The sequence below is a fragment of the Oncorhynchus gorbuscha genome, linkage group LG04 (genome assembly GCF_021184085.1).
Source record: "Oncorhynchus gorbuscha isolate QuinsamMale2020 ecotype Even-year linkage group LG04, OgorEven_v1.0, whole genome shotgun sequence".
NCBI lineage: Eukaryota > Metazoa > Chordata > Actinopteri > Salmoniformes > Salmonidae > Oncorhynchus > Oncorhynchus gorbuscha.
In genome coordinates, this window is record NC_060176.1 from 76,329,577 (window position 1) to 76,342,076 (window position 12,500).

The 12,500-nt window shown below is 42.6% G+C and overlaps 1 protein-coding gene across 5 annotated transcripts in view; it reads right to left on the reverse strand.

Moving 5' to 3' along the window:
* bmpr1ba (bone morphogenetic protein receptor, type IBa) overlaps positions 1 to 12,500 on the reverse strand; it is a 163,553-nt gene that overhangs the window by 38,595 nt on the left and 112,458 nt on the right. Inside the window, exon 1 of one of the 5 annotated variants that reach the window (XM_046348113.1) lies at positions 4,466 to 4,508. The exons of the other annotated variants lie outside the window; for them this stretch is intronic. Within the exon in view, the coding sequence (XP_046204069.1) occupies positions 4,466 to 4,502 (37 nt within the window). The 5' untranslated portion in view covers positions 4,503 to 4,508. Of the gene's footprint in view, positions 1 to 4,465; positions 4,509 to 12,500 lie in introns of those variants that run through there. 5 annotated transcript variants of the gene reach the window in all.

A 12,500-nucleotide genomic window follows, 5' to 3' on the forward strand; every position in this document is an offset into this window, starting at 1 on the left:
CGGGGTGCTTTCAGCACCCAATTACCAGGCACCTAAAAGCCTGCTCTTTCAGCAGGCGCCACATTGTACAAACTACCAAAGAGAGGGGAGGGGCAAACAGGGGAAGAAAAGGGGAGCATGTAGCTCTGACTCACAGCACAGGGTACAGAGACAGGCATCATTAGTTTAGCCCAGTCATGTCAAACAGGCCAAACAGAAAAGCTTTTCTTCACCAACTCCACATAAACACAACCCCCCCCTCCTTTCCACTTAGAGGACGGGTAGAACGTTGCCTCATTCCAGAGAATCGCTCCTTGCTCTTTCCGTACCTCTCCCCCGCTCATTTAAACTGTAGTATGTCTTGTGTGTGTTTGACAAGGTTCTCAGGGCAAAGAGAAGAGCGGGAACTGGTGTGAAAGACTGGTCTTATCTTCATGCTGAAGCCTCCCTGAAACGTTGAGATGGGTTACAGCCTAGGCAGACAAGAATGTCCCTTTGAACAGACCACCTCAAAGTGGAGTGAAAGTACAGTACTGATTCATGAGAAGATATAGTTGCAGTGACTGAACGTGACCCAAAAGCAACTAAAATGCTCAGTCAGAGCGATAGTGTACTCACACAGGGCTGAGGATGAGGTTGGCGGTCTCTGTCATCAGTACTGGGCATTGTGTGGGTCATCATCAGTTGAGTCGGACATTGTCCCAGATATATGGAAAGGTGCCCTGAGGGCTAACGGAAGTTCTACATCATTACTTTTCCCTCCCTTGACACCGCCTTCTCATCCAGCAGCCCCCCTTTCCCCCTGTTATTTCTCTCTTTCCTCCACCCTTTGTATATCTTCCCTCCCCCTCCCCCTCCCCCTCCCCCACTCTCCCCCTTTCTCTCTCCCCCTCTCTCCCCTTTCTCTCTCCTCCCCCTCTCCCCTTTCTCTCTCCCCCTCTCCCCTTTCTCTCTCCCCCAACTCCCCCTCCTCACCCAACAGCCACCTTTTCCCCCTTCCTTCCATGTTATTCCTCCCCCTTTGCCTTTCCTCTTCTCCCCCCTTTTCTCTTCCCCCTCTGGCCTCTCCCCCTTTCACTCTCCAACCCCTCGCTCCCCCTCTCCTCCCCTTTCTCTCCCCTTTCTCTCCTCCCCGTTCTCTCCCCTTTCTCATCCTCTCTCTCATAAAGTCATTGGGCTTTGTTTGTCCAGGCCAGTGGTGGCAGGTGAGGGTTCCTTGCACCCAGACAGCTGAGGAGGAGGAGAGGAGCCAACGTTCAGGGAGAGATGAGAGAGACCGTCGCTAACCTCTGACCCCTCCCATCAATCATCCCCCTGTCACCCATCTTACCAGACCACCCCCCCCCCCCCAAGCATGGGTTGGGACAGGAACAGGTGACCACCAGGTAACTGGTTCACATCAAATGTCACACAAGGCCCATAGACATCAATCAGACAGAGAGAGAGAGGGAAGGGGGGTGAGAAGGAGGAGGGAGAGGGAAGAAAAGGGGGATGAGAAAGAGAAAAAGGTAAAGAGAAAAATGGGGGAGAAAATGAGAGAGAGAGAAGAAACCACTTCAAAGAGTGCAGCTTCCACTGAGACTAAAGAAGTTGGGAAAGAAAGAGTTGCTCTAGGAGGCAGCATTCAGGGACGCTGAAAACTTTTGCAACACGTTTGTTAACACTGTAGGCATTCCTCAATGTATCACCCACAAGAATGGGCACTATGTAACTACTATACAACTGCCAACCTTTTGACCAACAAACATGATGTTTTCCAGCCGAGGGAGCGATTGTGGAGCTCTGAATGACAGCAACTAAAGGGCGCCAGAACTTTGTGCTCATTCCAAAGCAGACGAGCCCCTCGATGTTATTCTTTTGAGCCATGAGAAACACAAATCACACTAAATCCATAGAATAGTGTGAAAGGCATCCAGCTGGTCTCTTCATTATACCCCCTCTGTCATCTGGACTGCTCTTCACAACACACACACACACACACACACACACACACACACACACACACACACACACACACACACACACACACACACACACACACACACACACACACACACACACACACACACACACACACACACACACACACACACACACACAGGAGAGTGAAGCTAGGCAAGACACCCACCTACACAACCTTTTATGGGCAAGCTAGACAGTCAGACACAGCCTGTAGAGTACAGCCTTCTAAAAGGTTGCCTGAACCAAACGTATTAGTGGCATATGAAAGTCATAGGCATTTCAAGTGAAAGTGTTGTCATTGCGTTTTGTCTAAATGATACGACGGATGTTTAAAGAATCATTTGAAAGGCTACAGCCACTCGTAACTGGCAGAGAGATCAGTGATCCGTCACGGCTGAGAAAAGCCACTTGGGTTGGAAACAGAGCTAGCCTGGGCCCAGATCTGTTTGTGCGGGCACCTCAATGAACAGGCAGTTAACCCACTGTTCCTAGGCCGTCATTGAAAATAAGAATTTGTTCTTAACTGACTTGCCTGGTTAAATGAAGGTAAAATAAAAATAAATAAAAATGACCATAAGAGTTGGCGAGATCTGGGAACAGGCTGAAACAGAAGCACCTCGCTAGAGGGAAATCCAAGACTCATATTATGTAAATTCTCAGATACTTAGTGATGTGAAATGATCCAGAAAGGAATCAGGGTATTCATAAAACAAAGACTGCTGATCTAGGATGGATTCACGTCCGTAGGGAGATCAAACCTGGACCTTTTTCTGACCACAAACTGGAGCTATACTACAACTCCTCTACCAAGTCCTAAACTCTGAGTCGCTTCACAAACATGGCAGCACACAACAAATCTATCCACCCAGAGGTAGTACACTCTGACCAAAATATCCCAGAGGTAGTACACTCTGACCAAAATATCCCAGAGGTAGTACACTCTGACCAAAATATCCCAGAGGTAGTACACTCTGACCAAAATATCCCAGAGGTAGTACACTCTGACCAAAATATCCCAGAGGTAGTACACTCTGACCAAAATATCCCAGAGGTAGTACACTCTGACCAAAATATCCCAGAGGTAGTACACTCTGACCAAAATATCCCAGAGGTAGTACACTCTGACCAAAATATCCCAGAGGTAGTACACTCTGACCAAAATATCCCAGCTCTGGTGAATATTTAGGAATGTGAGGGTCCTCCCGAGGCAATCCAATGAGGACAATACTGGCATGGAGGATGACCCAAACATACAGAGAATAGTCAACGTAACCAGGAGCAACTAAAAACTACTCATATCCACTGAGCTTAGTGAAGGTGGCAAAATACTATACAGCTATCAGATACACAGCCATGAACGCACGCACACACGCACGCACGCACGCACGCACGCACACGCGCACACACGCACACACACGCACACACACACACACACACACACACACACACACACACACACACACACACACACACACACACACACACACACACACACACACACACACACACACACACACACACACACACACACACACACACACACACACACACACACCTCCCCCCCTCTGGTGAAACAATCTAAAAAGGAAACGAAAACACATTCTAAGGATAATAAACAATCTTTATCCCCATTTTGCATTGTAAATTAAACGACGCAAGAAAGGTCCACATCATCTCTCCAAAGCTCTCAGATAAACAGTGTCGGGACAGCTGTTCTGTCTCCTGACAACCCGTTCCTGAAGGTTTTAAACATGTTCCTTTTCTTCCCTGAGCTGTTTCAAGGTCCCACTTCAAGCACCAATTCACTGCATTGGAAACACCAAATAAACACTCCAGCTTCAAATAAACCTTGGAAAAAGTCTTTGTCGAGGACAGATAGAGACAAAGACAAGAAAGGAGAAGTTATGTCTCCCTAGTCATTCGCCATTTAACAGATGCTTTTAATCCAAAGCTTTAATGAGTCTCTCTTACCTGATACAAAATGGTGGTTTGGATCGTTATGAGAAGACAATAACAAGACATAAGGATGTTCTTGACAAATGAATGAATGACAAATCAGTGTAAAATAAGGTCAGGGGTGAAGTTTCCTCTAGTTACAGATCTAGGATCAGCTTCCCCTCCCAAATACCAACCTTCACTATTATAGAGCCCCACAGTGGAGATGTCATACATGGAAATGGTTCCAATAATTTTCCCACCATTTCTTTTTCCCATAGGGGATTTTAGAAACACTTTAAATAAGGGCTGTGTTTCGTGTAAGCTTGCCCTAGCGTGACTTTGTGATAACCATGTAAATCTCTTGCGGACAAGGTGACTGTTATCAATATAGTCGGATCTATTTATTCTCAGATTCGAAAATGCTAATTAGCATCAACGTAAACATCATGCAAGACTACAAATCCCTACAAGCTCCTGCTCGTCACCTCTAGCTGGCACCTTTGCTAAAAAGGTACATTTAAAGAAATGTAGACAATTGATTAATTACTACATTTAGCTAACGTTAGATTACTCCAGAGATTCTTACCTTTGCCTCGATTCGGCAGTCCCGTCCAGATCATCATGGCATTTGTATTTCTTTATGATAGCCACATTAGCAGACATTTCAGCATTTCATTTGTTGGGGGTAAATACAGGCGAATATATTGATAAAAGTCATCTTGTCCGAGAGAGATTTGCATGGTTATTAAAACGTCACACCATTGGTAAGCCTACATTAAACACGGCCCTTGTTTTAATTGTTTCTAAAAATCCACTAAGGGAAAAATGAATGGTGGAAAAACGATTGGAACCATTTCCCTGTTTGACCGCTAGGTTTTATGGGTATTATGACTCATACTGTGGTACGCTATAGGGGAAAACGTACACCTGGCCCAGGCACACCATCTAGGGGCAGCTTCACCCTACTCTATCATAAGGCAGCTGGAAGTTAAGTGTTATCTGAAAGCTTAACTCCATGACCAAGACCATCGGTAAAATACTTTAAAAAACATGTACATTACATTAAAAAAATAAATCATGAATATTACTAACAGATTAAACGAAGGAATCATTGGAATACATTTAGAGGGTGTACAATACAATATTATTAATTTTATCTTTATTTAACTAGGCAAGTCAGTTAAGAACAAATTCTTATTTTCAATGACAGCCTATGAACAGTGGGTTAACTGCCTTGTTCAGGGGGAGAACAACGGATTTTTACCTTGTCAGCTCAGGGATTCGATCTGGCAACCCCCCCCCCCCCCACATATAATCTACCATTTCTATTCTTAACTCTTGGCAACATGGGACTGGGAGGCTCACAGGGATATTGGTATCCACAATACTCCATCAATTAAATATTTTTTAACTCGATACTTTTTGTACCACCCCCCATTTTTTTATTTTTTTATTTTGACATAAATACACTGTAATTTAAGACTTAAAACTGCAAAGTTGTCTCTCTGCCTCATGACCAAACATGTACAATTGCAGGATATTAGCTTGAAAACGAATATGTCCTTTCTGATGTAAAGGTCCTTTATAATGTTTCTTTCCAGGGCTCATGGTTCGTCCTTGCCATGCACTACCAAAGTCATAATACAAACTCCTTGTATGCTATTTTTTATCTCACTCGAGTTGTGTTCTGATTACGAGGGGGTCCCTGAGGAATTGACTATCACAAAAAGGGTCTCCGGCCACGAAGGTTTTGAGAAATCCTGGCCTAGACAAACGGTGCTAAGGTCCAGGGCAACTCAACAACAGTACTAATGGATATCCTATAGAGTAGGAGTACTGATCTAGGATCAGATACCCATGTCCATGGCGTTTTATTTATTATGATCTAAAAAGGGACAACTGATCCTAAATCAGCACTCCTTCTCTTGATACATACGGCCACAGAGTTTAGTATGTGAGATCCTGCCTGTGTTGATGGAGAGAACCATGTCCAGATTGACTTCATCTGTTTCTAATCTAATCACCACTAACACAGCCCATTAATATGCTGTAGAGGACCAGACAATGGAACAGACAATGGATCAAGTGAAGGAACATACCAGTGAAACTATTCACAAATGGTCTAGGATCAGTTTAGCCTTTTAGATTATAAAGAAGAACATCATATGGAAATGGGGGACCTGATCCTAGATCAGCACTCCTACTCTGAGACACTTGATATATATATACGGCCCCAGGAGATGTATAAAGACAGAGGCTAGAAGTAGCAGCATTTGTTGATATGACTTGGTTAAATGTGGTATGAGGCCTGGTCTGAAATATCAATACCAGTCATTAGCTTTCCCTCGGTTTGTTGTGATGGCTTTAATCCCCTCCAGCCCCAGTCTTTATGGAAGTGGTTTGAAAGCATTAGCCTTTTTCCTCAAACTGCCCATTTCAAACCATAACAAAACAATCCACACACAAAACCGTGAGCTTATCTCCCAGGACACCTTTTGCCCGCAGGGCAGTAGGAATCGTAGCTTACTTGCTTTGTCAGCTGTGCAGGTACTGCCTTTAATGATGCTTAACTGAGTAATATCATCTCAATTGGACTGCTCTTCAAAGAGACAACTTGCGTCCCAAACGTAACCCGATTCCCTTTCTAGTGCACTACTTTTCAGCTGGGCTCATAGAGCTCTGGGCAAAAGAAGTGCACTATATAGGGCATAGGGTGTTATTTTGGGATACATACAGAGGCTCTGAAAGGCCTGGGTAGCTAAGGGAGTCCAGGGGAGGAGGGAGGTGTGTGTTTTGGGTGGGTGGTAATAATACTGTTAGCAAGTGTTTATTTCCCCAGACACTCTGAGGACAGTGGAGCCGTAGTCATCAACACACGCTTAAACAGCCATTTTCCATCCATTTACGGCCTACGTTGTTTCCCTTCCCCTCCACGCAGTGTGAACAGTGTGTGTGTGAACAGTGTGTGTGTGTGTGTGAACAGTGTGTGTGTGTGTGTGTGTGTGTGTGTGTGTGTGTGTGTGTGTGTGTGTGTGTGTGTGTGTGTGTGTGTGTGTGTGTGTGTGTGTGTGTGTGTGTGTGTGTGTGTGTGTGTGTGTGTGTGTGTGTGTGTGAACAGTGTGTGTGAACAGTGTGTGTTCACACACAGACGGCAGCGGGGGCCGGTGAGTTAGTGTTTACAGTCCCTCTCCGACCCACTGTCTCCCCCTATGATTACTTTCCCATTTCCAAACTCACATATCATGGCCAACGGCTGCAGTCTGCCTCTGCTCTATCTCACTGAACAAACAATGTGTCTTTTAGCTGCTCTGACGCACCTACTTAAGGTCCACTGCTGATGGTCATTCACCAACCAACTACCAGAATAAGATACCAAATTGCAGGGTGCTGTAATTCACTCAAACGTTTGACATGCCTATTTACCCAGTAAGTGGTATGCTTATTGGTTGTCCTGTGTATGACTTTGATGATGCACTGCGTATGATTTAGTGATGACTTATAGGCAGATCACATCTAGGAACATCTAGTCCTTATAGGCAGATCATATCTAGTCCTTATAGGCAGATCATATCTAGTCCTTATAGGCAGATCATATCTAGTCCTTATAGGCAGATCATATCTAGTCCTTATAGGCAGATCATATATAGTCCTTATAGGCAGATCATATCTAGTCCTTATAGGCAGATCACATCTAGGAACATCTAGTCCTTATAGGCAGATCATATCTAGGAACATCTAGTCCTTATAGGCAGATCATATCTAGGAACATCTAGTCCTTATAGGCAGATCACATCTAGGAACATCTAGTCCTTATAGGCAGATCATATATAGTCCTTATAGGCAGATCATATCTAGGAACATCTAGTCCTTTAGGCAGATCATATCTAGGAACATCTAGTCCTTATAGGCAGATCATATCTAGTCCTTATAGGCAGATCATATCTAGTCCTTATAGGCAGATCATATCTAGTCCTTATAGGCAGATCATATCTAGTCCTTATAGGCAGATCACATCTAGTCCTTATAGGCAGATCATATCTAGTCCTTATAGACAGATCATATCTAGTCCTTATAGGCAGATCACATCTAGTCCTTATAGGCAGATCATATCTAGTCCTTATAGGCAGATCACATCTAGTCCTTATAGGCAGATCATATCTAGTCCTTATAGGCAGATCATATCTAGTCCTTATATATATGCCATTTAGCAGATCATATCTAGTCCTTATAGGCAGATCATATCTAGGAACATCTAGTCCTTATAGGCAGATCATATCTAGTCCTTATAGGCAGATCATATCTAGTCCTTATAGGCAGATCATATCTAGTCCTTATAGGCAGATCATATCTAGTCCTTATAGGCAGATCATATCTAGTCCTTATAGGCAGATCATATCTAGGAACATCTAGTCCTTATGGGCAGATAATATCTAGTCCTTATAGGCAGATCATATCTAGGAACATCTAGTCCATATAGGCAGATCATATCTAGTCCTTATAGGCAGATCATATCTAGTCCTTATAGGCAGATCATATCTAGTCCTTATAGGCAGATCATATCTAGTCCTTATAGGCAGATCATATCTAGGAACATCTAGTCCTTATAGGCAGATCATATCTAGTCCTTATAGGCAGATCATATATAGTCCTTATAGGCAGATCATATCTAGTCCTTATAGGCAGATCATATCTAGGAACATCTAGTCCTTATAGGCAGATCATATCTAGTCCTTATAGGCAGATCATATCTAGGAACATCTAGTCCTTATAGGCAGATCATATCTAGTTCTTATAGGCAGATCATATCTAGGAACATCTAGTCCTTATAGGCAGATCACATCTAGGAACATCTAGTCCTTATAGGCAGATCACATCTAGGAACATCTAGTCCTTATAGGCAGATCATATCTAGTCCTTATAGGCAGATCACATCTAGTCCTTATAGGCAGATCACATCTAGGAACATCTAGTCCTTATAGGCAGATCATATCTAGGAACATCTAGTCCTTATAGGCAGATCATATCTAGGAACATCTAGTCCTTATAGGCAGATCATATCTAGTCCTTATAGGCAGATCATATCTAGGAACATCTAGTCCTTATAGGCAGATCACATCTAGGAACAACTAGTCCTTATAGGCAGATCATATCTAGTCCTTATAGGCAGATCATATCTAGTCCTTATAGGCAGATCATATCTAGGAACATCTAGTCCTTATAGGCAGATTATATCTAGGAACATCTAGTCCTTATAGGCAGATCATATCTAGTCCTTATAGGCAGATCATATCTAGTCCTTATAGGCAGATCATATCTAGGAACATCTAGTCCTTATAGGCAGATCATATCTAGGAACATCTAGTCCTTATAGGCAGATCACATCTAGGAACATCTAGTCCTTATAGGCAGATCATATCTAGTCCTTATAGGCAGATCACATCTAGGAACATCTAGTCCTTATAGGCAGATCATATCTAGGAACATCTAGTCCTTATAGGCAGATCATATCTAGGAACATCTAGTCCTTATAGGCAGATCATATCTAGTCCTTATAGGCAGATCATATCTAGGAACATCTAGTCCTTATAGGCAGATCATATCTAGTCCTTATAGGCAGATCATATCTAGGAACATCTAGTCCTTATAGGCAGATCATATCTAGTCCTTATAGGCATATCTAGTCCTTATAGGCAGATCATATCTAGTCCTTATAGGCAGATCATATCTAGTCCTTATAGGCAGATCATATCTAGTCCTTATAGGCAGATCATATCTAGTCCTTATAGGCAGATCATATCTAGTCCTTATAGGCAGATCATATCTAGTCCTTATAGGCAGATCACATCTAGGAACATCTAGTCCTTATAGGCAGATCATATCTAGTCCTTATAGGCAGATCATATCTAGGAACATCTAGTCCTTATAGGCAGATCATATCTAGTCCTTATAGGCAGATCATATCTAGTCCTTATAGGCAGATCATATCTAGGAACATCTAGTCCTTATAGGCAGATCATATCTAGTCCTTATAGGCAGATCATATCTAGTCCTTATAGGCAGATCATATCTAGTCCTTATAGGCAGATCATATCTAGTCCTTATAGGCAGATCATATCTAGGAACATATAGTCCTTATGGGCAGATCATATCTAGTCCTTATAGGCAGATCATATCTAGGAACATCTAGTCCATATAGGCAGATCATATCTAGTCCTTATAGGCAGATCATATCTAGTCCTTATAGGCAGATCATATCTAGTCCTTATAGGCAGATCATATCTAGTCCTTATAGGCAGATCATATCTAGTCCTTATAGGCAACATCTAGTCTAGTCCTTATAGGCAGATCATATCTAGTCCTTATAGGCAGATCATATATAGTCCTTATAGGCAGATCATATCTAGTCCTTATAGGCAGATCATATCTAGGAACATCTAGTCCTTATAGGCAGATCATATCTAGTCCTTATAGGCAGATCATATCTAGGAACATCTAGTCCTTATAGGCAGATCATATCTAGTTCTTATAGGCAGATCATATCTAGGAACATCTAGTCCTTATAGGCAGATCACATCTAGGAACATCTAGTCCTTATAGGCAGATCACATCTAGGAACATCTAGTCCTTATAGGCAGATCATATCTAGTCCTTATAGGCAGATCACATCTAGTCCTTATAGGCAGATCACATCTAGGAACATCTAGTCCTTATAGGCAGATCATATCTAGGAACATCTAGTCCTTATAGGCAGATCATATCTAGGAACATCTAGTCCTTATAGGCAGATCATATCTAGTCCTTATAGGCAGATCATATCTAGGAACATCTAGTCCTTATAGGCAGATCACATCTAGGAACAACTAGTCCTTATAGGCAGATCATATCTAGTCCTTATAGGCAGATCATATCTAGTCCTTATAGGCAGATCATATCTAGGAACATCTAGTCCTTATAGGCAGATCATATCTAGGAACATCTAGTCCATATAGGCAGATCATATCTAGTCCTTATAGGCAGATCACATCTAGTCCTTATAGGCAGATCATATCTAGGAACATCTAGTCCTTATAGGCAGATCATATCTAGGAACATCTAGTCCTTATAGGCAGATCACATCTAGGAACATCTAGTCCTTATAGGCAGATCATATCTAGTCCTTATAGGCAGATCACATCTAGGAACATCTAGTCCTTATAGGCAGATCATATCTAGGAACATCTAGTCCTTATAGGCAGATCATATCTAGGAACATCTAGTCCTTATAGGCAGATCATATCTAGTCCTTATAGGCAGATCATATCTAGGAACATCTAGTCCTTATAGGCAGATCATATCTAGGAACATCTAGTCCTTATAGGCAGATCATATCTAGTCCTTATAGGCAGATCATATCTAGTCCTTATAGGCAGATCATATCTAGTCCTTATAGGCAGATCATATCTAGGAACATCTAGTCCTTATAGGCAGATCATATCTAGTCCTTATAGGCAGATCATATCTAGTCCTTATAGGCAGATCATATCTAGTCCTTATAGGCAGATCATATAACTGTTATTTATATTGTATGACATCACATTATATGTATGTGTTCTGCATGTACCAAGATGTTCTAATAAACCTAAGCCTGAGCCTGAGCCTGAGCCTAAACCTAAACCTAAACAGAGCCTCGTTGGCTTTGAAGAGAATATGATGCTGTCCTGAGGCACTGTACCTTCTCCAGTAGGTTAAAGAGACATGATCCCTCTTCAATTACAACCACATTTCATATAGAAGGTTTAAGATTCCTTGGGGTAAGCTAAGGTCAGGATACACAACTCTGGCTACTCTGAGTACTTGTGTTTAGTGGTGAAAACAGGGTTGAAAGGGTGGGACTGTGTGGACTAAACAGAGGTAGTTCCTGGCACAGCGAGCTGAGAGAAGACACCAGATATCTGACTAAGGTTTCACCGCCACCGGGAATCAGCAGTAGTGTTGTTGGCTCACCAGATGGTACACTACCTCATACATACTCCATGGGGCCCTGGTCAAAAATAATATGCTATATAGGGAATAGGGTGCCATTGGGGACGCATACTTTGAACGTCCCCTTGGCTGGTAAGGCGATACAACAGCAACATGACACAGCGTTACCTTGTCAACACTCACTAACCTATCAAATCAAAATTGTATTTGACACATGCACTGAATACAACGGACCTTACAGTGAAATGCTTACAGTGAAATGCTTACAGTGAAATGCTTACAGTGAAATGCTTACTGACAAACCTTGAACCAACAATGCAGTTTTGAGAAAAATACCTAAAGAAAAATAAGAAATAAAAGTAACAAATAGTTCAAGTAAAATACTAATAGCGAGGCTATATACAGGGGGTACCGGTACAGAGTCAATGTGCTGGGGCACCGGTTAGTCGAGGTAATTGAGGTAATATGTACATGTAAGAGAGTAGCAGCAGCGTAAGAGAGGGGGGGGGGGCAATGCAAAGAGTCTGGGTAGCCATTTGATTAGGTGTTCAGTCAATGTGCCCCCCATCAGCCCTAAAAAACAACAGCCCTACAAGCTACTGTACCGCACCTCCCTCTGTCCCCCTCTCTACACCATGTTAAGGCAGGCTCAGAGTGGA